We start from the raw sequence: 27,239 nt of genomic DNA on the forward strand, positions 1-27,239 counted from the left end.
TTCTTTATGACTAGATGCTTGGCTTCTCTGGGCCCTCATACCTCTGCACCAGAGTTGCAGACTGAACTTAAACCTGGCCATCCATCGATCCCCCCCCTTACTTTCTTTGGGTCTTGATCACCTCCCAAGTCCTCTTCCTTGTTGCCCCCACCAAGATGGTGATGCCACTTGAAATGCGGGTGAATGTTTCACTCCTGTCTTTATTGTGTGGCTCAGCTGTGTTTTCTACCTCAGGCATAAATGAGATCTCCGAGGACGTTTACACGGCCGTGGAGCACAGTGATTCAGAGGACTCCGAAAAGTCAGAGAGCAGCGACAGTGAGTACGTCAGCGACGAGGAACAGAAGCCCAAGAATGAGCCGGAGGACCCTGAAGAAAAAGAGGGGAGTCGGGTGGACAAAGAGGCCCCTGCCGTTAAAAAAAAGCCCAAACCCGCAAACCCGGTGGAGGTCAAAGAGGAAGCAAAAAGTAACTCGCCAGCCAGCGAGAAGGCAGAGCCTGCACCCGCCAAGGACAAGGCCAGCCTTGAGCCCGAGAAGGACTCAGAGAAGGCAAAGCCTTCGCCTCACCCTACAAAGGACAAGCTGAAGGGGAAAGATGACACGGATTCCCCCACAGTGCATTTGGGCTTGGACTCCGACTCCGAGAGTGAACTTGTCATAGACTTAGGAGAAGATCCTTCTGGGCGGGAGGGTCGCAAAAACAAGAAGGAGCCCAAGGTACCATCACCTAAGCAGGATGGTAAGTCATGTACACAGTCCCCAGATGGTGACTTTTGTTTAGTGTTTGTTGTTGTGTGAGGATCGAACTCAGGACCTTGTGTGTGGTGGGCGAGTGATCTACCATTTAACTATTATATATTACACTTTGAGTTTGTGTGGTTGCGAAGCCCAGTGTGGCAGGGAGTATCTTGGTCCCCAGCTGGCACAGCCAGAGCCATGCATGATGACCTGCACGTGGGTCTGCTCCATCCTCAACACAAGAGAGATGAGTCCACTGTCGCTCGTAGCTGCTTCTTGTGAAGTTCATCTTAGCCTTAGGTCTGCCTGCTGAAGGCTTTATATAGTTCAAAGGATGACCTTGAGCTTTGGATTCTTCTGCCTCTAAACCCCGCCCCCCCCATGTGACAGGCCACTAAGCCCGATTTAAAGGTGCTGGTGCCCGAACCCATGGCCTTGGAACCTGTCTGAGCTACATGCCCCATCTAGGTAACCGCCTTTTAACATTCAGACATTTGGGTTGGGCTTAGGGGTTAAGGCTCTCAGTAGAAAGATCTAGATTCAGATTCCCTTCTTCTCCTGCCCTGCATGTGTATTTTCTTCTTAGGAGAGGAATCCGTTAGTCATGGTACCAAAGCTTCTTGGGGCATTGAAAATGGAAGAGACCTTAGTTGGCACCCACTGAACAGTCTGTTCTGTGTACCCAAGCTCTGGGATTCTTTGTGTTTTGCACTGGAAGTGGTCTAGGTGCAGCTCTGGCCTTTAGCCACTAGATGGCAGGAGCACTTGCCCATCAAACATGGCTTTTCCTAGTGGGCAAAACCTTCCGGCCTGAGGACTGTAGCCTGAATCTTTTCTGGCTTGTTGCTATTGTGATGATATTGTCTGCATGCTGGCAACCTCTCCAGAAGGGCTTGGGCAACAGCAAGGTTTTGGCTGGGCAGGTGGGTGGCCAGAACACTCGAACAACAGCATTTAGCCAGGGCCCAGAATGACATCACTTAAGTACACCTTACAGGGTAGCCGCCAAGCTGGGTGTCCTTGTTAAGGGACAGCTAGCTAGGTGTCATTTTAGATGTGCTTAGTTTCTGACAGCAGCCAATTTCTCATCGTAACCCAGGAACAAGGTATGAATCTGTGTCCCCCCACATTCTTGTAGCCTGGTGGCCCCTGTTGTCTTGCTGTGCCTGAGAACCTTTTCTCTGTGGGGTGCACAACTGGGCAGCCTGGAACCTCAACTCTTAAGAAAGATTTATTGACAAAGGAAGAGAGAGCCCAGCAGTGGTGGCACAAGCCTTTAATCCCAGCACCTGGAAGGCAGAGGCGGGCAGATCTGTGAGTTCGAGGCTGGCGGAAGAAGGGAGAATGAGATACCTGTAATGGGGAGGAGCAAGGTGGAGAAGGCAGAGTATGCTCGAGCTAATGCTTAGGCCTGTTGAAGCCCTCAGAAGTCTATCTGGGGTGGGAAGGAGGTAGAGCATACTGGTTACTGCTCAGTAGGCGTAGCCTCCTCCATGTGAGGATTGTGCTCCTGTGATACGGAGAATCTCCCATTCTTTTTGAAAGAGGCTGTGTGTTGTCAGTCAGAGAACAACTCACGTCATTATTTGTGGTGGCAAGTGTCTTTACCCACTGAGTCATCTTTCCAGCCCCGAAATACACCTTTTGATTGACTTGCCTTCTGCCTTGGCTTTGGGGAAAGGTTTTATATGCAAATATGTACTAAGGTAGGCCTGGTGATACAAACTTTTAATCCCAGCACTTGGAGGTAGAGGCAGAAGAATTAGGAGTTCAAGGTCACCCTTGGCTCCATCAGACCCTGTCTTAAACCAAACAAAACAGTTTCCATTTTGGTTGTGAGCTTCCTAGCAGTGAAAGCAAAAAGGAAAGCATAGTTCCTAACAGAGTTCATACTTTTAAAAGATCAAAAGCATTCTAGCATAACTATTCCTGGTTTTGATGTCTAAGGGAAACTTTTGTTTTTTGTTTGTTTGTTTTTGATTTTTAGAGACAAGGTTTCTCTGTAGTTTTTAGTGCCTGTCCTGGAACTAGCTCTTGTAAACCGGGCTGGCCTCGAACTCAGAGATCCGCCTGCCCCTGCCTCCCAAGTGCTGGGATTAAAGGCGTGCACCACCACCGCCCTGCTAAGGGAAACTTCTGTAGACCCAGAAAACCCTTAGTGGATGGTAGAAGACCGATAAGGGCAGTTCTAGGATACAACACTATCAGAACAGCTTTCCAAGACTTGAGGCAAAACTTACTTCTGTAAACCAGAGTCCCCACGGTGCCCCACGCTCGACAGATGTACGTGAATCCTCTTTGTCGGAGGTGGTTCTACTAGCGAGTCTACAGCCGTGTTCTGGTCCTGAAGTGAAGAGCTTCGTGGACCGCAGCCACTTTTCCACCCCGGAGTTGGTGCGTCGGCAGATGAAGACCCAGTGCTCACCACTGGGAACTCCCGGACTACCCACCACTGAGGGCGTTTCCATCCTCACTGGGCCTTTAGTTCGTCCTTATAAATGCAAAGCTCTGACCTCTGGCTCATTCATTTAAAGGGGCTACTAGGCAATCTGCATTTCTTTAGAGTGATGGGTCTGCACTCTGGGCTCTCTTGGACAAACAAATTCCCCACAGCTATCTAACCACCCCACCCCAAACACCTGGATTCTCCCCATTGAAGAAACTATTGAAGAAATTCCTGGAATTTGTCCCCTTGAGGAAATTTCTGTACTCTTGATAGCCCCAAGCCATAGTCTGAGGAAACTCTCCCAGAGAACACTCAGCCTTAGCTCTTGTCTCTGCTACAGTTTTCCTTTGGGAAGAGACTGCTATCAAGTGGATACACCTCAAAAACCCCCGTCCTGAGAAAAGAGCTGACTTCTTTTTTTTTTTTTTTCCCATAAAAGTGAGCCAGGCTAGGTAGTAGCAGTGATAATAACATTCATGTCTCTGGCAGAAACACAGTCCACCACAGGTAGTAGTTTCTTCATGTTGGATCCCTTGCTGGGCACTACATCTGACCTAGGGCAGACGGGCTGTGTGTGGTGTCTGTCAGGTCAGCCAAGAGGGCCAGCCGGACCCCGCGGCTTCCTCATGAGCTTAACTGAACGCTGGTCTCCAGAGGAGCTTGGTGCTCACCAGACAGGAAACCATCTCCTCAGAGGACCCGAAAGCCTGCTCTAGGTCCTGTCTGGAATAACCTACGTGTTTTTCAGGGTGATCTGAGCCTAAAAGGACAAGCTTCATCCTCACGAAATGCCAAGGAGTGTGGGCTATGATGGCAACCCCCCCACCTTTGTTTGTTTTCTGAGTACCCTGGGTGGGGTGGAGTGCAATCTGACACCCTTGCAACTACCGGGTCCCCTTCATAAATGAGCTCAGAACCCTAGCTCTGACCCATGTTTCAGAAGCTTCTCCACTGACTTCCCATTGTGCTGACCCTCCAATCCTGCTCCCGGTCTTTGTCCACCTCCTGACTTATTAAGTCCAGCTGAGTACAGATGGTTGGTGTTTCACCGTGAGCTGCATCGTAGCCCCTGATAAAGTCAATAGTCATTACAGGATAGGAAATCTAGTATTGTTTGCTACCCATGGAGGGCCACGTCAGAAACATCTCAATGCAAGCTGAAACTGGGCTGTAAATTCATGCTGAATGTGTTGGGGGAAAGTTCTCAGGCCTGGGGCTGAATTCCATTGTTAAATGTCTCTCCCAGAGACTTTGTCTATGATGAAAGTAGATTAGGTGTTTGTTTGTTTTTTTTACAGTTGACAATCAGGGCCATCTAGTCTTGGAGTCCATGCCCTGTTAGCTTTCTAGCCCAATGGTTTCCTGGTGAACTGCTCCTGGGCTGGGCTCTCCCTGTCGTCCACAGTTGTACCACTGGTTATTACTCCAAAGGGGGCTGGGTCTTGCCCTCTTTTCTTCCCCTAGAAGACTTACCACGCCTTGATCTGACAGAGGCTGTGCTTGTCCTTGGACCTCCAAGGGGCGTTCTGTTGTCTGCCTATACTGGGTTTGACCCAGAACTGGCCAATGGCGTGAAGTCCCTGCTCATAAGTCCAATCCAGTTTCTGCTTGTTTCCATGCCTGCCTGGCTGCACCTATAGGTAAACCGCCACAGTCTATTGCGGCTGGCAACCAGTCTCCCCCAGAGACTCCTGTGCTCACCCGCTCGGCCACTCAAGCACCCGCGGCTGGCGTCACGGTGGCCGCCACCACCAGCACAATGTCGACCGTCACAGTCACGGCACCAGCCACCGCCGTCACGGGAAGCCCAGTGAAGAAGCAGAGGCCGCTGTTACCGAAGGAGACTGCCCCGGCCGTGCAGCGGGTCGTGTGGAACTCATCAAGTAAGTTTCAAACGTCCTCCCAAAGGTGGCATATGCAGAAGATACAACGCCAGCAGCAGCAGCAACAGCAGCAACAGCAGCAGAGCCAACAGCAAAGCCAGCAGCAGCAACCTCACTCTTCCCAGGGGACAAGATATCAGACCAGACAGGCTGTGAAAGGTACCTCGCCCCCTTCTGTTCTCTGTGGCACCCACCCCCTTTTTGCCACATCAACAGGAGACAAACCACCCATTTAATTTTTTCCCTGATTCCTCTGTGCCATGGTCATTGCGGGCCTTACCCATATCATATGGTATTATTATTATTTTTTTTTAAAACTGGCTTGCTATTCACTATTTACTTGGATTTTTGTTTTATTTCAGATGTTTATTTTTCCATTTTATAAATGATACATAAAAGTCTCCTCCTTACAGAGGGACAGAATACGCATGTAGAACTTTGAATGCTAAACGTGGGCCCATTCACTATCCATGACATTGCTCACCCTTCTGTGATGATCATGAGTAATTGTGAAAATCCTTTCCCAGTGCATGCATATACATATGTTTTTATATCATACACTATTATACCATTAAATATTACTTTCTTTTTTTTAAAAAGCAAAAATGGTACCGTTCTTGATTTTTTTTTTCTCCCCTCCCACCCATCAGCATGTTTTAGAGGTCTGTCTGTGTCTTATTCTTTTGGACTGCTGCATAGTATTCCCGGATTTATTGAAAACATCCCCCTGCTAGTAGACATTTAGAATGCTTTCAGGTTTTTCCCCCAGTATAAGCTATGCTGCAATGAATATATCTTTGTGTAATATGTCTTATGAGTGTGAATGAACCCCTAGTCCTTTTGGAGGACAGTTTGTAGAGTATGTGAAGTGGGTAGGTGACAAAGGTTCCTTTAAAGAAACTAGTACTCCGTTCCATGTAAAAGGTGAGCAAGCCTCACTGCAACCACAGCTGCATGGTCGATTCTCCCCTCAGTGCTGGAGGCCTATCCCTGGCCTACAGCTGATGGGCTAAACCCATTTTGTGGGTCTGGACAGCATCAGTGAACCCACATTTGGGAGCAGTAATCTGGGCCTGGTTTCTTCGGGGAAAGGAACTTCCTCCACACCCACCCTTTCTCCGATGCTCCCTCCCCCATCCAAGCTTGCCCCAGTGAGGAAACGTCACCGAACTGGTGTGAGACCCGTCCCAGGGACCCGTACAGGGATTCACGACCGCTTGGATGGAGAAAGCCTGAAGAACTGGGCAGGTCAAGACTGAGCTGGGCATAGAAGAAGCTTGTGGAGCTAGCTTGAGATTGGGACCGCCCCTTGTTGGATTCTGTCTCTATAAAGGATGCCCCTGCCAGTGGGATAGGTGGGCACAGCACTCAGACCGGGTGGCAGTAGAGTCCTCAGCTTTCAGATAGTCGGTCCTATGTTGGATTTGGTAAAGTTTATTTCAGCTGGTAAGGGCTGGTTTTAATTGACAGTACGCTGCTGCCCCATAAAGTGTCTGGGACAGACTCTACCACAGGCCTTGTGGCCAGTTGGGCCACACTTTGACTGGTAAAGCACTCCTGCACCGCTTGTTCATTAATATGGCTAAGCATTGGTTTTGATCACCCATGGCATACCGTACTTCTAGCCACAGTGGCAGGGACTGAAATCAGTGAGCTGTGATCCTGTTTTGCCACCTCGTAGAGTGGTAGGTGTTGATTTTAATGACTATTGAGCTGTTGGACTTTTGAAGTCATGGGTGTAGTTTAGACTTAGAACGCCTGCCCAGTATGCCCAAGGCCCTGGGTTCAGTTCCCCAAACTGCAAACCTCCAAAAGTGTCAAAGTCTGAGATTTTAACAAGCCAAGGAATATTCCTCCCCTCAGTGAAAGTGGTGGGGAATGACTTTAATTAATAGAACCCGGTACTGTCCCCGTGAGAAAGGAGCCCAGCAGGACCTGTGCAAGGGTAGCTGGCAGGGAGCAGCTGAGAGAAAGGGAATTTAAACATTGTAATGAGAGCAGAAGGGTTTGTGGGTGAAGCGGTCTGGTTTTGCCCATGAGCGGCCAGACTCTTACCATTGCATAGAGATGGGGAGACAGTGGCCTCATATCTTCAGACATTGACTGTGTCCACCTGTGTGTGTTTTGGTAACCTGGCTTTTTGAGGCTGGATTAAATGACCTAAACTATACCACCTTGAGCTCACAATGTTTGCATTTGCTCAAGACTTTGTAGTTCAAGGTTAGGGCCTACTCGAGCAAAGAGTGCCAGAGTCTGGCTCCAGCTTGGTCAAGGTGAGACACTGGCGTTAGTAGTTCAAAACCTGGCATTGGTTACACGAAGAATTCCCTTTCTTACCCCTGCTATGTGCTGGGGTGCGCTTCCTCGCATAGGTCGGGTGACTGGACCCTTTGCTTTTGTAGCTGTCCAGCAGAAGGAGGTCACCCAGAGCCCATCGACTTCCACCATCACACTGGTGACCAGCACTCAGCCAGCAGCTCTGGTCAGCAGTTCCGGCTCCGCAAGCACCCTGGCGTCTGCCATCAATGCCGACCTGCCCATTGCCACCGCTTCAGCCGATGTGGCTGCAGATATTGCCAAGTACACCAGCAAAGTGAGTGGGTGGTGCGTGGCTGTGGTGGGCTTCTTGGGGCCAGGACCTTGGTGCTTTGCTCAAAGGCTAAGTTGCTGGCTTGGCGGGAGGGTCTCTAAGGCCGATCTTGCATTTGGGTTTCAAGTTAGTTCATCTATTTCTTATTTTTTTCGTGTGCTGACAGTGGTCAAACTAGGGTTTAGAATAAATAGACCGTGCAAGCATCCTACTGTCAAGTTGTATTCCCAGCATTATTCTTCTTTATCTTGAGACAGGGTCCTCCTGTAGCTGAGGCTGACTTTGCTAAGCATCTGGGGTTGCAGATATGCTACCATGCCTCTGCCCACCTTAGGTTAGTCCTTGCTTTCTCCTGCGGAGATGTGAACAGATGTCTGTTTATGCCACAAAAGGCACCAGTGACAGACCAGAGAAAATCCCTGCTTAGTGGGCCTGTGAGTTTATAAGGGCTAGGCATGGGACTGGGAGTGATTCAGGCCTAGCTGCATCATCCCAAAGATGGCAAGGATGAAGAAATCACCTCCCTGGCTCTGATGCTCACCCGGCAGGTGGTGAAGCTGCGGAAGTCTCTCCTCAGTTTTATATAACCTCAGGGCCTGTGACTTCTGTAATTTTGTGAAGCCTGGAAGCCTGGTGGAGACACTTCCCCGCCAGGGCACCGGGCCAGTCTTAACTGCGAGAGGGCTGGGTTTAAAGTTACTACAATGCAGGCACAGTGTATCACTGCATCTCCAGCTGCTCATGCAGGACAGATGTGAAAGTACTGGAGTGAGACACTGTCCTGTGAATAGCTGACCGAGGGCCTGCTTGCTGGAAGAAGGCATGCGGAGCCAAAGTGAGAGACTTCAGTGTGGCACCAGCAAGGTGAGATGCCAGGAACCAGGCGGGACTGGGCTTCCTGGGTCCTCTCAGCAAGTCATCCACTCTCTAGGACACAGTCCTTGCTGGTGGCCTGGCCGGCAGGATTGCCTACTGTGTGTGAACTTGACCCAGTCCCTCTTTACTGGCCAAGGCTTGTATGATCATGGAGACCTCTGCATGGCCTGCAGGTAGATAAGTGACAATGACCCCCAGGGTCCCAGCTGCACTGGTGATTGGCGGGAATGATGCCTGGGGAGGGAGGCACTTGGTCCGTCACGGCCAGGCTAGCCAGTTGCCTGCTTATTGGACATATCGCTGCCGATCATTTCATAGCTAATGAGAACTACTTTCCTATTTAGTAGATTACTGTGTGAGCAAGATCAGTTTGTGTTTTCACTAATGAGGAAATGAGTGTTTAGTAATTAGTGGGTAAGTAGTTCAAGTTACAGAGGGGCAGGTGAAAAGGGTGGAGAATAGTCTTTCTCCGGGTTTCCTCCCTCCCTCCCTCCCTCCCTCCCTCCCTCCCTCCCTCCCTCCCTCCCTCCCTCTTTCTTTCTTTCTTTCTTTCTTTCTTTCTTTCTTTCTTTCTTTCTTTCTTTCTTTCTTTCTTTCTTTCTTTCATTTGTTTTTTGAGACAGGGCTCCTCTGTGTAGCCCTGGCTGTCCTGGAACTTGCTCTGTAGATCAGGTTGCCCTTGAACTCAGAGATCAGCCTGCCTCTACCTCCTGGATGCTGGGATGAAAGGTTTAAAGACGGTGCCACCACCAAGTTTTCACTCGTTTTTAAAGCATACCCTGTCTGGCACAAGGGTTTTTTATGCATGGTCACCCTGGCCCAGCCAATCTTCCCCTGGTTTTCTCACTCCATTGATGTATGTATCCCACACTTGGGTGCTGTTGTTCCTGCTACCTGGGAGGAGTCTCTGATAGAGATGTGAGTACCAGAGGTGGGCTGGAGAGATGGCCGAGAGGTTAAGACCACGGGCTGCAGGGCTGCAGCTGGTCTGTGGTGGTGTGCACCTTTAATCACAGTGGGTTCAAGGTCAGCCTGGCCTACTGGCCTAGTGAGTTCTAGGGCAGGCTCCAAAGCTACACAGAGAAACCCTATCTGGAAGGAAGGAGGGAGGGAGGGAGGGAGGGAGGGAGGGAGGGAAGGAAGGAAGGAAGGAAGGAAGGAAGGAAGGAAGGAAGGAAGGAAGGAAGGAAAAAAAGAAGCAAGAAGCATGGGCTGCTTTTCCAAAGGTCCTTAGTCCAGTTCCCAGCAACAACATGGTGGCTCATAACCATCTGTAATGAGGTCTGGTTCCCTTGTCTGCTGTGCAAGCAATATATGCAGGCAGAATGCTATAAACAGTGAATAAATCTAAAACAAAATGATACAAAAGAATGTGCACTTTGTGAGCCTTCCCACTGGAAAGGGAGGGGTGGGCCAACAGCTAAGGGCTCGCAGCCCCCTTTCTCTCTGCTCGATAGGTGCCAGCACTCAGGTAGGAGGCAGAAGGGACATTACACATACACTAATTGGTATGTATCTGAGTTTGGCTGCTTCATGAAACCTAGAAAGTGTAACAATCTTTGACCATAGCCCCTAATGCCCAGGTGTGGAGTGATTGGCATTTCTGCGACCGGTCCAGAGCATACAAATCCATGGAAACATAAAAGTGGATAAGTGGTTCCCAGGGACCTAGGTGAAGTAGGGGGGGTAATGGGTACATTGGGGGTTATGCTAGCTAGTGTTAAGTCATCTTGACACAAATTATAGTCATCCAGGAAGAGTGAGCCTCACTGAGAAAATGCCTCCGTAACATTAGGATCCAGGCAGGCCTCTAGGACATTTTCTTAATCAGTGATTGATGGAGAGGGTCCAGCCCATCTTGAGTGGTGCTACCCCTGGGCGGGTCCTCCTGGGTTCTATAAGCAAGCAGGCTGAGGGGATGACGTAGAGGTTAAAAGCACTAACTGCTCTCCCAGAGGTCCTGAGTTCAAGTCCCAGCAACTCACATGGTGGCTCACAACCATCTGTAATGGGATCTGGCATGCAAGCATACGTGCAGGCAGAATATTGTATACACAATAAACAAATAAAATCTTTTTTAAGAAAAGTAAAAAAGAAAGAGAAGAAAGCAGGCTGAGTAAGCCATATTGAGCAAGCCAGTAAGCCGCACTCCTCCATGGCCTCTGCATCAGCTCCCACATCCAGGTTCCTGCCCTGTTGGAGGTTTTGTCCTGCCATCCTTTGATGGTGAAGTGTACTGTGGAAATGCACTTACACTCTTTCCTCCCAAGTTGCTTTGGTCATGGTGTTTCATCACAGCAACGGTGACCCTAAGACAGTGAAGAATAAGGGGAGAGTGGGGTCCCCATCTGTGTGTGTGATGAAAATGTTCTAGAATTGCTTATACTGCTGACGGTATAACTCCAGACATGCCAAAAGCTCTTGTGTGTCTGAGCGTGCGCAAGAGTTGGCATATAGCCACTGAAGTTAGCACCTCAAAGCCAGCAGATTGTGCCCTGTAGCTGGTGGCGCAGATAATGTATTAATTTTATCTCATTAAAATACTCTTGGGTTCAGCAGGATAGTTCAGTGGGTAAAGGTTGTGCAAGTTTGGCCTGACTTTGATCCCTGGAACTCACGCTAAGGTGGGAGGAGAGAACTGACTCCACAAAATTGTTTTCTGACCTACACTTCTACTTGAGACACACACACACACACTTCTAACAATAAACTTTAAAAGAATGGTCTTGGGGGGATGGAGGTGTGGCTTAGTTGCTAGAGTGCTTGCCCTGCATTAACATCTGGACTCAGCCCTACTAGTGAATTTAAAAACTGGGTGTGGTCAGGGGCTCAGCGTCGTCAGCTACAAAGTGATAGTGAGGTAGACCAGATGGATGCATGAGGCCCTGACCTTTTTTTTTTTAAAAAGAAAGACTGTAATTTTTATTTATTTTAAATTTTGTTTTTAAGTTTTTTTTAAAAAAGGAACTTCATGCAACAAAAACAAAAGTCTCTTCCTTAAACCTGCTGTTTCGGCTCAATAGGACACACCTGGGGGTGGAGTTTGGCCTCTAAAAGCGACTCTAGGTGGCTTCCACATTGTTTTCAGGGATTCTCAGCTCAGCAAGGGGCCCACCTGTACACTATAAGTCATTTAGTAGTCCCTCCCTGCTGTCAGCCATCTTGGCAGACTAAAGCGCCTAGGTCCTGGGAGGAGCACTGTACCCCAGACATCACTAGCTTCACGTTTGCCTTCCTGTCTCCTACTGAAAGCCACAGAGAATCCCCCTTCACATAAGGCTTCTGTTTTTATCTTTTCAGATGATGGATGCCATAAAAGGGACAATGACAGAAATCTACAATGATCTCTCCAAAAACACCACCGGAAGCACAATAGCTGAGGTTAGTGGCTTCTGGGGAACCCCCAGCAGTTTGGGGCTCGAGCCAGGGCCATGGGAAACTGGACTGGAACCCCTCTGGGGGCACTGGCTCCAGGCACATGGCTTGCTCTTTGGCTGTGAGCATCGGTGGGGCGGTTCATTAAGCAGGTGGCTAGGGTGACTAGTCCTGCTTCCTGCCTGCATCCTGTTAGATCAGTGGGACTGGGCAGCAGCTTTGGTGTGTGTGTGTGATCAGTCCTATAGTTTCTCCAATCCCCTGACCTTTTTTCAACCCCTGAACCCCACCCCCAGGTTTCTTTGTGTAGCAGTTCTGGCTGCCCTGGCACTCACTGTGTAGACCAGACTGGCCTCGAACTCACGGAGATCCGAGTGCTGGGATTAAAGGCGTGCGCCACCTCTCTGCTTGAGGACAAGTTCTTCCTGTGTAAGAATTTGTGCGCCAGAGGCACCGTAGCTCAATGACCAAAGACAGGCAGTGGTTAAACAGTTGAACTAGTTACTTACGAAGTCACCTCTTATATAATTAGATCACAGAGCATCCTTGTATTCAAAGGTAAACACAAAAAGTCATCCCTGCACCTCCCTCAGAGGCCACTCACCTGCTAGTATCTGTGTGCACAGCACGGTGCTGGTAGTGGCCTGGTGGCCTATATTCAGCCATCAGGTGACACACAGGGAGCAGGGTTACTTGAGGCCACTGGAGATGGCGCTGCAGGGTGAGAATGAATCCCAAGGGGAAACATTGGCCTTTGAGACAGGGTTTTCTTAAAGGTGACACAGGACAGTGCGAATATAAAGGCTTATGAGAGACCCTGAAGAAATCAGTGGAGATTTCAGAAGAAACAGGCATTGTGCATGGGGCATGGGGGTATGTCTGTGCATTGTCTACGTAGGACCCTCAGAAATTGCCTCTCTGTCCCCAGTGACTGGGTAGGGATGGGGGCAGGGAGATAGGATTTCACTGTGTGTCCCTGACTGGCCTTGAACTCAACTGAGTTCAAGTAAACTTGCCTCTACCTCCTGAGAACTGGGATTAAAGGCCACTACACTCAGCCCTTTCTGTTCCTTTTGACCATTTGTGTGTTGTTGATGTTCTGGTCCACACATCTCTCCTGAAATCTAGGATTCAGGCTATGCCAAGATGACTGCACCCTCCAGCCCCTATCCCTTCTGTACTCCTCTGTGTTGACATGTGGCTGTTCACTCAGTTGCTCAGGCATGTGGCACAGGGGACCCTCGGCTCTGGGGCATCCTATGCAGGTTGGAGGGTGTGGAGCAGCCACTGGCTCTCTTTCCCCTCCCGAGTCAGCAGTGCTACACAACCGTGACAACCCAGAATGGCACCAGGCATTATCACTGTCGTGCGTGGGCAGGTTGCCCAGGTGGAGAGCAACCATAGTTTGGGTTTATTTTTCCCTTCCAAATGAGTGACCCCAAATTTATCCCTCCCCAAGATCCTTTTGGACTTCAGAGATATGGATTTGGGATGTCAAGGATGATACGTGGGACACTTGGACTTGTGGGGCGGGGTGGGGGTAGAAGTGGGTTAGAGGGGTCCGTTTGCTCCCCAGGGTCAAACTCAGGTCATCAGGTGTGGCACCAGGTTCCCTTACGGGCCAGGTTCTCTCAGTAGCCCTGTTTTCATGTGGTTTAAAGAATCATGATGCTAATTAAACTTTTAATATATTATTTGGTTTTACCTCTTGCAAATTTGCAGGCTGTGTGGGGGGGGTCTATTTGCTTTTTCTTTCAGAACCAGGATATTCAAGGGTCTGTCTGTCTGTCGTGTGTGTGTGTGTGTGTGTGTGTGGATGAATGTGAATGTGACCGTGAACCCTTCCCTCCTATCACACAACCCACGACCTGAGCTGTGGGACAGTGGGCTCAGAGCCAGGCTGCCAGGCAGAGCTTGGGGACAGTTCTGAGGGGGACCAGCTGCTACGGATGGCGTCTTAGGCTCAGGTGTCCTCTCTGCAGATTCGAAGGCTGAGGATCGAGATTGAGAAACTGCAGTGGCTGCACCAGCAGGAGCTTGCTGAGATGAAGCACAACCTAGGTGAGTCCCGGGCTGTGGGAGCCACTGGCTGCTTTGAGACTGGGCCCAGATGTGAACAGGGCTACAGTAGACTGTTCCTGGAGTCAGGGAGAGCACAGTCCTCAGGGATCTGGGGGTGGGGTGGGGTGCAGATCACTTGTAGGGATCTTGGCCATAAGTTCCTTTACCAACTTGGTGGCCCTTTTCTTGTCTTTTTAATTCAAGAAGAGCTTGTGAGGAATTGAGGGCCATCCCATTTACATTCTATGTAAATGTTAATTCTGCCTGCAGTAGAAGCAGAGGAATCTTCTGGGAATGGGTGGTTTGATAGTTGCCCCATTAGCATAGTGATCAACCACATTGTTCCCTGGCAGGGTCATTCAGTGTCTCAAGACTAGTTGTGTTCAAATGCCTTTATTATCTGTGCCTCAGTTTCCTCGTCTGTGAAACAGGATGGTAGAGCTTATCCTTGGGAGTATGATACTGCCTATGTTACTAGTCTAAAGTGCTTAGTTAGAACCACGCCCGTACACAGTAGGTGCTGTCTAAGTATTTGATTGACAGGAAAAAAAAAATAAATTGAGAGCAGATGAGTATCAGTTGAAATTGTTTGAAGAGCTTGTGGAATTCCTGCAGCTTGAAGTTACTCTGGGTGACATCACTGGGGCTCCTGTTACCTACATACCGGGCAAGTCACTGACAGTGTGACAGGCCATCAGACTTGAATGATGATGTCCCAGCTGAATGACTGGCCCAGGATCACCACACTAGATCGGGTCAGTGTGAACCTATGGGTCTGATGCCCAGTGTGCTGTGCTGGGTCAGGTGACATAGCTGGTGTCCTCCTTCTCTAGAGCTGACCATGGCGGAGATGCGGCAGAGCTTGGAGCAGGAGCGGGATAGACTCATTGGCGAGGTGAAGAAGCAACTGGAGCTGGAGAAACAGCAGGCGGTCGATGAGACCAAGAAGAAGCAGTGGTGTGCCAACTGCAAGAAGGAGGCCATCTTTTACTGCTGCTGGAACACCAGCTACTGCGACTACCCCTGTCAGCAGGCCCATTGGCCCGAGCACATGAAGTCCTGTACCCAGTCAGGTACCAACAGGCGCCTGCCAGGGAGGCTGCGGGGTGGGCTTTTGCACGTATGCCTGCCAACAACTGTTAGCTCCGATACACAAGAGATACAGTCATGGGGTTACATGTCAGACCTGGCACGGGCTCTGCCACCTCCAACAGCCGGCATGGCAGAGCTTTTGACCAGGTGATCTAGCCCCAAAAGTCAGTGGTCCTGGCATCGAGAACCTCTGTTCTTTGTGGTAATAACAATCCACAGCCTTAAACCGGATGCAGTCCCATTTCTCAGATTAAGGAAGAAGTGTTTGTTGGTTGGGAACTGGTTTGCTGTTAGGATTGCCACAGTAGTCATCATCTCCTGGGCCTGGAGCCACCAGGCACCGCCACCTGTCGGCATTTTTAGTGGTTTTAAGTTGTATGGTTAGTTTATGGCAGCGTGACTCTGGGGTATTCTCAGCCATGTTCAGTGATGTGCAATGGTGGGAGGGGCGTGGCTCCATGTGGCTACTTTAGATCTCTCTACTTTTTTTGTGGCATGGTGAGGTCTGTGTCTTTAATTCCTCTGCGTTTTTCTATTCACTCGGAACCTCTGTGCCCCTCTCAAAGGATGCCAGTCTCTGTCACTCTCCCTCAGAAACAAGGTCTCTGGGCTGAGGCAGATCTAAGCCTAAATGAAGACCAGGGCTCCCTTGAGGAGCGGGGGTGTCACAGCCTGGCTCCATACAAGCTTCCTTTGCCTGGAGAACAAGCTCTCCTCACTTAGCAAAATGATTTAACACCTGAATCGCTAAATATTAAACGATCTATTTTCGAATAAAGTTGGGAACTCTGGCTTTTGGAGACCATGGCCCATGCCAGATCTTCAGATGGGGGCTGGGAAGGACGGAACCTGGTAGGTCAGGTAAGGATCAAGCCGTGGGGTCCTCGAGGTGTGGCACAGGTTTAAAGCGGGGCTCCAAGTGAATCCTGAAACCATCACACATGGCTTGGAGCATCCTCGTGAGCTCTCTCTTTCTCATTGGTCCCTAGCTACTGCCCCTCAGCAGGAAGCAGATGCTGAGGCAAGCACGGACACAGGAAATAAGTCATCCCAGAGCGGCTCCTCCTCCAGTGCACAGTCGGCACCGTCAGAAACGACCAATGCCTCCAAAGAGAAGGAGACATCGGCGGAGAAGAGCAAGGACAGCTCGGTGAGGACCCTGCACCAAGGACCCGCTCTGTTCCTGACGGTCTAGGCTCTTTCTGGCCAGTGTGCCCTAGATTCCAATGACATGCAAGAATGTGGAGCCTGGCGGTGGTGGCGCACGCCTTTAATCCCAGCACTTGGGAGGCAGAGGCAGGCGGATCTCTGTGAGTTTGAGACCAGCCTGGTCTACAAGAGCTAGTTCCAGGACAGGCTCCAAAACCACAGAGAAACCCTGTCTCGAAAAACCAAAAAAAAAATAAATAAAAAAAATAAAAAAATAAAAAAAAAAAAGAATGTGGAAAGCCTGGGTGATGTTGGGGGGCCCTTCAGTTGTTCTGTAGGGTCCCTCAAAATTCAGAAGGGGGCATCTACTAAGACCTTTTGCAGAGGTGAAATCTATGTTCCTTCCACTGAGCCTGGAAGCTACCAGCCACCTATCACTGTGGAGGACTAGATCTTTGGCTGGTGTGACCAAGGATCTGCTTATTTTAAAATCACTTGAGATTTAAGTGTCCCCTGTGGTCCAGCGTGATAGCACTGAACCACAGGGACACACACAGCTGCTTGATGTCTGTGAGGTATATGATAAAAGTTAAATACACAGGCTTTATTTTATTTTACATCATTGCTTACACATTTAACTGTGTATTTCAAGAGACCAAATCATTAGATGGTCAGTCAAAACCCTATTGACTTCACAGATAGTGTGTCACCTATTAAGAGACTAACATGAAATTAAATTAACAACAGATTGGTAGCGTTTTGGGCAGTATATACCTTCTTTGGACAGGTACTGGGTAGGTCTGTGAGTGGAGCTTTGGAAGCAGTCAGTGTTCTAGGAGCCAAAACAGTAGGGATAAATGGGGCATCATTCAGTGTTCTAGGAACCAAGACAATAGGGATAAATGGGGCATCATTCAAATGCCTTGATCTGGCCTTTTTAATCTGAGCATAAGATGTGTGGCCTTCCATCTATTTTTGTCTAGTCCAGGTAGAGGCCTCTTCAGGTGTCTTGGGTGGGGGGAGTAGTGAGCCCTTCCATGATTCCTGAGGTTCTATGGTCCCATCTTTTTGTTTGTATTTCTAGACCCTGGATCTTTCTGGCTCCAGAGAGACGACACCCTCCTCCATTCTCTTGGGTTCCAACCAAGGCTCTGGTATGTCGCCCCTTGGTGGGCAGATGGTGTTTTGTATTTCACTTGGTCAAGTTGCAGGGAGTCAAAGACTTGGGGTACCTTGGATGTGTTTGGATGGGGGTGTGGCTAGGCAAGGTGTTATCTGGGTGCCTCCTTGCGTTGGTGACCTGTGTGTATTGTGTTTACTGAGAGCACCCTTCTCTGGGACACAGGGTCTGAGGTCTTCAGGCCATGTTTGATTCATGGAAACCCTTAAAGCCTTTAGTGATGAAGACGATGATGAGTAGGGCCTCCCCTGGGCTCCCCTCCTAGCCGTTGTGGGCATCTTCTCTTGTGGAGTTTGAGCTACCTTTCCTTCCTGGGAGTCTTGGGTGTCTTTTCCCACATCCTTCTGAGCTTGTTCCCAGAGTTTAGAGCCATGGCTTCCTTTTCAACAACAGTTTTGGGCAAACGGAGGTTCTCTTCTGTCTTGGCTCCAAGATCTTTCAGTCAGCTGATTTTCTTTAGCTGAAAACCAAACGTTAATGTTTTATTTCCGCACAGTGAGTGTAGACAGAGGAAGGTTGCTCGAGGAGGTGGCTTGGAGGAGTTGGAGGAAGATATAAACTCACTAACTTTATTGGTTTGGGTTTTTGTTTGTTTTTTGTTGTGGTTTTTTTTTTTTTTTTTTTTTTTTTTTTTTGATTTTTCAAGACAGGGTTTCTCCATAGCTTTGGAGCCTGTCCTGGAACTAGCTCTTGTAGACCAGACTGGTCTCGAACTCACAGAGATCCGCCTGCCTCTGCCTCCCGAGTGCTGGGATTAAAGGTGTGCGCCACCACCGCCCGGCTGTTGTGTTTTTGTTTGTTTGTTTGTTTGTTTTTCTTTTTGAGGCAAGGTTTCTTTGTGCCACCCTGGCTGTCCTGGGACTCGCTCTGTAGACCAGGCTGGCCTTGAACTCAGAGATCTGCCTGCCTCTGCCTCCTGAGTGCTGGGATTAATGGCCTGTGCTTTTTAAAAAAAAACGTGCACATTTGGGATGCGATAGAAGTGAAGACTGCTGGTGGACAAAGCAGCCCCTCCCCCCAATATCTCCTGCAGTTCCTCTGTTGCTAAGCTCAGAGGGCTCTGTCGTTCCACGATGTTATTAACATCAAAATCATTGTGAATTCTGGTCTTTGGTCTCATGATCCTCCTGCCTCAGCCTCCTGGGCACTGGGGTAATGGGCCTGTGCCACCTTGCCTGCCCTGAGTTCTGCTCTTCACAAAGACAAAATGGACGGTGTTCTAGCTGTTTGGTGTCTTAGTATGGAACACGTTTAAAATCATGTTTGAAGAGGCGCCTTAATGGATCTTCTACTTTTTAATGGTGATATTTAAATAAAAATAAAGTGAAATAAAAGGAGTCATGGTGGCTCACGCCTCTAATCCCAGCACTCAGGAGGCAGAGGCAGACAGATCTCTGTGAGGTCGGAGGCCAGCCTGGGCTACAGAGTGAAGCTGTCTCAAATATAAACACACAAATAAGCCCATTGAATTAAGATAAAGAGGGCTGGAGTTGGGACTCTGGGGTGCTGTGGGGGGTTAGAACCGTGAAGTGACAGTTAGGGGTGACCTTGGGGCCCTGCTGGGGATCTGCTAGAGGATTCCTCCCCAAGTGTCCTATGCTCTACTTTCGAGACCAGGGCAGCCACACTTTTTCGCTGGAGGCTGTGTGCAGCTGTGCCAAGTCACAGACCAAACAGAGCCACATGCATGGCAGTGTGCCAGCAAACCCCGGTTTGTAGGAGTGGCTGCCTGCTTGGGCCTTGGGATTCCCTTTGCTGACCCCTGACCTGGAGCCTCTTGGGTCAGAGGGAGTGGAGAAAATACCTTTGAGTGGAGAGGAGGCCTTCCTTCAGGGGCGTTTGGGAGGGGGTGGTAAGCAGAGCCCCAAGGAGGCACTGCCCTGCCGGGTCACGTTGTCCCTGGCCTCTCTGAGAAAGCAGCTGCTGTGATTGTCAGGGTTCACAGGACTTGACTTAGACACCCAGGTTGCTCAGCTGATGATGTCAAGGCTGGGGCATCCGTGCAGGCGTTCCTTCCGTAGTATGCCAGATGCAGTGGGTAGCCCCCACAGAATTGCTGTCAGTGGAAGGCAGAGGTGGTTGCCCAGGCTCCTGGTGACCTTGTTTAATTAATCCCAGTACTCCTTCCTGTCCCTCCCTGCCTCCACCTGGGTCTCCCTGGCCCTCCTTTCTGTCAGGAGCCCTGACAATGAACCCAGGCTCCCAGGTTTCTGTTTCCTCAGCATGCACACCTGGAAAAAACTCAGCTTTCCATGTTTTCCTCAGCTGCACTTGAACCCCCAGAACTCAGTGGGAGGACACCACCCGTGGGAACAAACTCCTCCCTCCCATGACAGACAGTCTCGGTCACCCTGGCACAGTTCCTCACCTGCTTGGCCATCTTGTTAGGTCCCTAACATGACCCCCTGATTCCCTACTCCATAATAGCAGCTTCTCAAGTTCTTGCTCCCTGTCAGACCTGCCTGACCCTCCTCCCCGTCTCCGCATCCGTTGGAGCATCGGGCATGGGCGCTGTCCTCTGCAGGGCACCAGCACCTCCCTGCCTTGGCCAGCCAGGGTGACCTCCTGCACCCTGTTTCCACCATCTCCCTTCTCACGGCCCAGGTGCCCTTTCTTGGTGCCCTGCCTCCATCTCCCTTTTGGTACCCTGTCTCCATCTCCCTTCTCGCTGTCCTCAGCTCTCTTAGTTGGCTTCTATTTTGGCATGTCACTACTGTCTCCAGATGAAGCCATCCACCCAGCTACAGTGGCTCAGGCCTTCAATCCCAGCACTCAGGAGGCAGAGGCAGGCCTGGTCTACATAATGAGTTGCAGGTCAGCCTGAACTACGTAGTGCGATGCCATCTTGAAAAAAACTCGAAAGGGCGTTGACAAGCAAGGGCATTTGAGAGTCTAAATGTTGTGAGTTTTATTGTTATTATCATTCTCTTTTTTCTTAAAGTTCTGGGCACGGATGCCATGCTCGGGAGAGCCCTCATAGACTGGCCTATGCCAGACTGGTGCTTTCCTCTCTGAGCCCCAACCTAGCCGGCGTGTGTCCAGATAGGTGGAGATTTCCAAACAAGCCTGGTCTCGAGTCTAGGGTAAAGAACGAGGCAGGGGCAATGGAGAGGCGGCTCAGTGGGTACAAACACGAAGGCCTGGGTTCTCCACCCCTGTGAAAAGCCTGGTGCAGAGAGCATGCGCCTCTAATTCCAGTCCACAGCCCAGAGATCTCTGAGGCTCACTGGCCAGGCACAAACTTTAGTGAGAGACCCTGACTTTAAAGCAACTTCACAAATAAATAAATAGAGACAGAGAAATGATTGAGGAAGGCACTCATCATTATCTCTGGCCTCCACATTCACATGTACCCCATCTCTCCCACTTCTTACCCCCACAAACTCCTCAAGAGCAGGATGGAGAGGAGGGGAGGGGAACTTCCTCACTCTTGACACATCAGTTAGTGCCAGCTCTCGGTTCTGGAGTCACTGCCGATGACGTATCTTGGAGGAGGGAGGAAGGAAGTGGTCCTGAGCTGTGTTGTCTTCTGTCTGGCGTCAGTGTGGGCATGGAGGGGTCTGTTGGGACAGAGATGTTAGGAGGGGCACTGGCTTCCCCAGTAGGTGGACATGGGTTTCTCTTTGTCCTTTAGACTTGATGGCCTTTTGGGTAGTATTAGGGATTGAGTTCAAGGCCTTATGCATGCTGGGCAAACCATGGAGTCAAATCTCAGCAGCAGTTTGTACTCAAAGAGCTTTAAGCAGAATGTCCTTGAATGTGAGCACAGAGACTAGACTAGAGCTGGCAAGTGTCTTCTGCCCGGCTCCAGTGCCGCGCTGGCCCTTTGGGACTTCCCCAGACCTGCATTCTGGCCTGTCTTTATCTGTGGGCTTCCCCTCCCGCTTCCTGATTTCTGAGATCGTTGCTGTACGTGGCCCTACCACCCCCAGCTGGGTGAGCCTACCTACTCCCAGTCTCGGGAGAGGCCGTCTTTTCTTGGCCGTTCACCTCCTTCCTATCCGTCACATCCATGCTGGCTCCCCTGCTGGTACCCAGACTGAGAGCAGGCACACTTGGCTGTCCTTTCTCACCGCCTTTCTCTCTGAGTGTGAGAAGTTGCCATCGCACAGCTCCATTTGCAGTGACTGTGATGCCACTCGTTGCCTAGGCACGTGGTCTGCTGTGGCGACACTTGTACTTCCTCCCCTTCTTTCTCTTAGCTCCACTTCCCCCCTGCTAGCGGCGTTGGTGGCATAGTGGTGAGCATAGCTGCCTTCCGTTTCCCCTACTAAACCCTTCAGGATATTCGTTAGCGTACACACTCCTTCCGCTTGCTGTGGAGCCAAGACTGGCCTCAAAGTCATGATCCTCCTGCCTCAGCATCCCGAGGGTTGGGATGACAGGTGTGTAGCAGTACACTTGGCTTTCCTGAGGATGTGGTTTGTGAATGTCCTTTTATTGTGGCCTAGGTTTAGTCAGCTAGTCCCTCCTGGCTGCTGTCCCCTGTTGTCCTCAGTGTGCCACCTCTGCCAGCCTTCCTGTTCTTTATAGATAACAAGTCCATTCTCTGCTCTACTGTGTGGTGTCTGCCACCCTCATGCACCTCCACTCAGCCTCAGTTTCCCTGCTTGAATCAGGCTCTTGGCGGAGCTTATGGTTCGGAGAGTTTTGCTCTCAAAATCCAGAGAATCTGTGGCTTGCAAAATATGGGGTCGCTTTTATGTCCCTGTGTGTCTACTTCCTCCCTGCGGTGCTGTGTCCAGAGACCCTGTTTGTGGTTTGCACACATATTCAAAAGCCCCAGCCACTGGCGGGCACATCCAGTGTACCACAGCGGTGACCACAGCTGTCAGCTCCTGGGGTTGTGTGGAGTTTGAGCGGTGACAGACTCTAAGGGTACCTGTGCTCTTCTTCAGTTAGCAAGAGGTGTGACAAGCAGCCTGCCTATACCCCAACCACCACAGACCACCAGCCGCACCCCAACTACCCAGCCCAGAAGTGTAAGTATGACGCTGTCTCGGGGCAGCTGCTGCAGGGGAGTCGTTCCTGGCATGCAGAAGCCTCGTCGTGTGTCTGTGTGTGTCTTTGTGGGCGTGTCCTGTTCTTTGAGTCTTGTCAGTCTTCCTGTGGTCTGTACCTCTCACCGCCTTTGCAAGCTGCCATAGGACAGTGTAGGGTTGGCGTTTTGGGGCCTTTGTTTTTGTCTTAACCGCAGTCGACCTTGTCAGCCAGCATCCTGCACCCAGGCCACTTGAGGCTCAGACCTACAGACCCTGGGATCTTGAGTTCTGTTTCTTCAGTGTGCCTGCTGATCTTGGCTCTCCCCAGAGCTGGAAGGACTTGGTGGTGTGTGACTACAGCTATGGCAGTCCCTCAAAGACATTCTGGAAGATTATAGTGTAACTAACTGCCCGGAGTAGGAGCTCACCTAAGAGGGCGGGTTCGAATTGCCTTTGACTGTGAGAACACTGCCCCCTTCTGGCTGAATATAAAAGCAACTGGAACCTTCTCTGTACAGGCTTTGTGACAAAGTGCCGTCCCCTAGGGGCAGCAACAGCCTTCCTCACTGGCACCCTGCCATCTTGACACTCCGATAAGCTCCGGAGAGTTGGAGAATCTGGAGCTCAGCGAATGGTCGCAGCCACCAGCGCTGCCCACGGATTGGGGCCATTGTCCTCTTCCGAGATAGCTTCTGAGGCTCTTCCTTTAGCTTCCTCTTTGCTTCCTCAGCCACTACCTAACTTGATGCCTATATGTCCTCAAAGCCATCCTGGGTGTCAGTTGGGGTCTGTTTCCGTCACTGTCCCACAGCACGATCCTTACTGGGAGTCTGTGGGGTTCATGTCCAGGTAGGCTTAGCCTTCTCATCTGGTCCTCATTTCTTCTCTTTTGCCATCTCTTCCTGGTTTGAATGTGAGTCTTCTAAAATTAACTAAGAGTCCTGTGAACATCAGTAGACCATGTGCTAGGTTCTAAGAGCGTATGGGCCCTGTGGTATCATTCAGTCACTTCACAAGGGCAGGGATTCCCCGTCAGTGCGACACCACCGCTCACTAACCTTCACTCTGGAAGCGTACCATGTACCACCCTGCTGGTCCTCCAGTTAGCCGTGGTTGAAGCCTAAAATTCAGCTCTCCCTCTGCTCTGTATACCTATAGATATCAAGGTAGCTGTAGCGCAGCCATGGTGGTTGTACAACTGGAGGGAGGGAGGTGGCTCCCGACTGCGGGATAAGTTGAGGGGAGGTGGGCAGGGGAATTGAGCTTGCCATCTTTCCTCCACAGACCATTCCCGGAGCAGCAAGACCGGTTTGTGGAGCAGCAGCGAGGAGAAGCGAGGGTCAGCCCGCTCTGAACACAGCGCAGGGACCAGCACGAAGAACCTCTTGCCCAAAGAATCTCGGGAGTCTCGGTTAGACACTTTCTGGGACTAGGGTGCATTGTGAGCCAGGATATACCTCCCTGTGAGGGGAAATAAACCCAAACCACAGGAAGCAACAGAAACTGGAGAACAGCCACCATTCAAATTCCCAACACTCAGGCTCTGCCCGTGGGCTTGGCTGCAGGGCAGCAACTTGACTCCCTCCCAGCATGGGCCTTGGCTGGGACTGCTGGACCTCGTGAGCCCAACACTTTAGGTGTAAGTAGGTACACTTTGTGACGTCACTGACCTAGCCTACCTTCCTTTTTCATATCTATACTGACCTTAACTTATAAGAAAAAAAAAAGAAAAACAAGTTATATATAAAAGAATTCTACAACGAAAAGAATGTTTTGCTAATCCAGAGGGCTGGCTAGTTAGCTCTCTGGTATCACTGTGGTGTCAGGGCTGGGCCCAGGAATGGCTATTCTCACACAGGTCCTCCTCCTTGGATATCCAGAGGTTGGAGGGGGGGTAGCCACTGTCGCTCTGCAGCACACCACGACCGGGGCTCTCAGGCTGTGCTGTCCTGGACCCGCCACACCAAGCCATCGGCCCCTCGCAGACCCTACAAGACGATGTTATGAAACACAAGCTCGCTGGGCTCGAAGGACACAGAGAGAAGTGTGTGTGTTTGTGATTTCAGCTATGGTTCCCCAAGGGGCAAAGCAGCCTGCTGTTTATACAAGGTCCCCGTGAGCAATCCCTGCTCCATCATGGATGCAGACGGCATTCACGTGGGGATGCCCCTTCTTGCTGCCAAGCGCTTTCCATAAACACTCACACAGATTCGTGAAGAGATAACACGTCTCATAGCAAGAACCCAAAAGCAAGGTGCACGGTGAGGACATGTGAGCCCGTGGATGGAGCATGTATGTATAATTTATATGCTGGAGTTCTACGTTTTTTATATAAGCATGAAACACAGGCAGTGTGAGAGAAAGCCAGGACCAGTCATGCTGTCCCGTTAACGCTACGTCTGCTGTAGGTTCCCATTTTGTATGTTGTGTAAAACGAGCATCGATCGAAGCAACAGGCGATGTGTGTATATGAGAAAAATTAATTGTATATCATTCCAGTACATTCCGTTGTACATTTTAGTCTTTGTTTACTTTCTCTTCATTGTTGCTAAGAGAACGCAAGCTGTGCATTGTCCAGCTAGTTTACCCCACTAGAGAAGAAAGGAAGAAATGCCGGAGGAGAGCAGGAGAGAAAGAACATTCGTGAATTGCAGTTGTCAAAAAACAAAACAAAAAAAAACAAACAATCTAGCCTAGCTGGCCTTATTTGGGAAGCGTAACTGCTTTTAGCATATGGGAGTATTTTTTCACATTTTCTTTGTATAAAATTTGTATTAAACTTAAATATCTTTTTTGATGATGGTGTTTCTTCATGACTGAGCCAGTGGTCTCTCGCGGTTACAATCTTTTGGGTTCTCTCTTCTCAATGTCCCAGTTTTTTTCAGATTCTTCACCTTTTTTTTTCTTTTTCTTTTTTTAAATTAAACTTTTGACAAAACAGTCTGATTGCGACAGTCTCCCATGGGTCAGGGTGTGGCTGTGCCAGGTTTGAATGGCCAAGCACAAGAGGAAGGTTCCCCTGAGGTCCTGGGCACCCTACTGGAGTGGCCTGGGCAGGAACTTTCTTCTCTGCTAGGGTAACTGCATTCTTCCTGAGGCAGAGGGCTGGACCACCAGCCTCCCCAGGGCCAGGCTGGGAACAACTGGTCCATCAGCCTTTGGCTCTAGGCCAGATAGTCCCTCTTGGAAGGCTGAAGTTTCCTGTGGTTTTCTGTATAGGACCTGTATCTGTGGCCTGGGGCACATGTGTGCACACATGGTGCCTATGTGTGCGTGTACGCGCAGATGCTCAGTTGTGTGTCCCAATGGGGTGTGAGTTCTGAAGGGGAGGGTTGATGCTGTTCCTTCCTGTGTCCCCAGGTGTTAAAGGGTTGTTGAGGGGCACCCTCAGAAAACAGCTTCTGGCCCCTTCTCTCCTTTGTCCCTCATTCCCCATCTCCCAAGCCTTCTGCAGAGGAAAAGTCTTGAAGAACTGACTTGCTAACTCATGGGTAGAAAAATGTTTTTTTTTTTTTCTTTTCTTTTCTTTTTTTTTTTTTTTAATGTGAAATTTAGGGCCGGGACTAGGGCTCAATTGGAAGGGTGCTTGCCTAGCGTGCACAAGGCCATGAGTTTGCGCCCCAACACTCCATAAAACTAGGGGTGGTAGCACATGCCTGCAATCCCAGCACTTGGGAGGGGCAGGCAGGAGAACTACAAGGTCAGAGTCACCCTTGGCTAGGTAATGAGTTCGAGACCAGCCTGAACTACATGGGACCCTGTCTCAAATAAAAGAGTGGATTAATGAACAATGTGAATCTTGATTTTTATCATTTATCACATGCCTTCTGCTTGAAGATTTGAAAGGGTTCGTGTATAAAGACCCTTCCAGCCACCCTGCTTGTCCAGTGTCCTCGGGTGTCCCTCAGTGTCACGGAGCACTTGACACACCTTCTGTCCCCTGGTTTCACTTAGGATTTCAAGTACAGGTCTAGAAGGTCCTCATTCTTTTACTCTATCATGTGGACAGTTGTCACTGTCTGTCCCCAGAGTTGCAGCCCAGAGGGCCAGTGTGTGGTAGGTAGGTGGGGACTCAGCTGCAGGCTTCCTGTGACCTGGGAGTGGGCAGAGGATGTTTGAGATGCCGTGGACCCTGTGTGTCACAGGGCTTCTTACTGTATTTTCAGGTGCCAGACCCTGAATCTGAGCATGAGAAAAGGTCATGAAGGGGCTGAATGCACACAAGTGGCCATAAACCTTCTTCCTTCCTGTTAGCAAGGGGTAGAGGCTAGCTAGCCAAACTGTGGTTAGTGCAATCCAGTGCTCTCGCCACCTCGTGGCTGTATGCAGAACTGCAGCCCATAGACTGGGGACAGAAAAATGGGTGGAAAGTGTTCATTTCAGTTCTGCGGTTTGTCAAGCCAAGCATGGGGTACACAGTGATGACTGAAATATGATTGGTCTTTCCCCAGAGAAATAGCATCCTCACTGGAAACAAATCAACCACATATATCACGTTCTAGGTGGCTCCAATTGTTGGAGTCATGCCTGATGATGGCACATTTTTTTTTAAAAAAAAAAGATTTGGCCGGGCGGTGGTGGCGCACGCCTTTAATCCCAGCACTCGGGAGGCAGAGGCAGGCGGATCTTGTGAGTTCGAGACCAGCCTGGTCTACAAGAGCTAGTTCCAGGACAGGCTCCAAAGCCACAGAGAAACCCTGTCTCGAAAAACCAAAAAAAAAAAAAAAAAGAATAAGATTTGTTTATTTTATGTGTGAGTGCTCTGTCTGCATGTATGCCTGCAATCCAGAAGAAGGCATCAGATCCCATTACAGATGGTTGTGAGTCACTGTGTGGTTGCTTGGAATTGAACTCAGGACCTCTGG

General features: G+C 50.0%; 1 protein-coding gene across 19 annotated transcripts in view; it reads left to right on the forward strand.

Annotated features, from left to right (window-relative positions):
- Positions 1-25,171, forward strand: part of Zmynd8 (zinc finger MYND-type containing 8) — a 95,149-nt gene extending 69,978 nt beyond the window's left edge. For 10 of the 19 annotated variants that reach the window (XM_057781605.1, XM_057781611.1, XM_057781607.1 and 7 more), the window contains 10 exons: positions 235-741; positions 4,827-5,228; positions 7,472-7,662; positions 11,836-11,916; positions 13,893-13,971; positions 14,805-15,044; positions 16,053-16,213; positions 17,297-17,366; positions 22,291-22,374; positions 23,659-25,171. In XM_057781605.1, coding sequence (XP_057637588.1) covers positions 235-741; positions 4,827-5,228; positions 7,472-7,662; positions 11,836-11,916; positions 13,893-13,971; positions 14,805-15,044; positions 16,053-16,213; positions 17,297-17,366; positions 22,291-22,374; positions 23,659-23,807 — 1,964 coding nt within the window. In that variant the 3' untranslated portion in view covers positions 23,808-25,171. The remainder of the gene's footprint in view (positions 1-234; positions 742-4,826; positions 5,229-7,471; positions 7,663-11,835; positions 11,917-13,892; positions 13,972-14,804; positions 15,045-16,052; positions 16,214-17,296; positions 17,367-22,290; positions 22,375-23,658) is intronic. The other 9 variants (XM_057781617.1, XM_057781619.1, XM_057781612.1 and 6 more) reach the window with 3 other exon arrangements.
- The last annotated feature ends 2,068 nt before the right edge of the window (positions 25,172-27,239 follow it).

The sequence above is a fragment of the Chionomys nivalis genome, chromosome 9 (assembly GCF_950005125.1).
Source record: "Chionomys nivalis chromosome 9, mChiNiv1.1, whole genome shotgun sequence".
Taxonomy (NCBI): Eukaryota; Metazoa; Chordata; class Mammalia; order Rodentia; family Cricetidae; genus Chionomys; species Chionomys nivalis.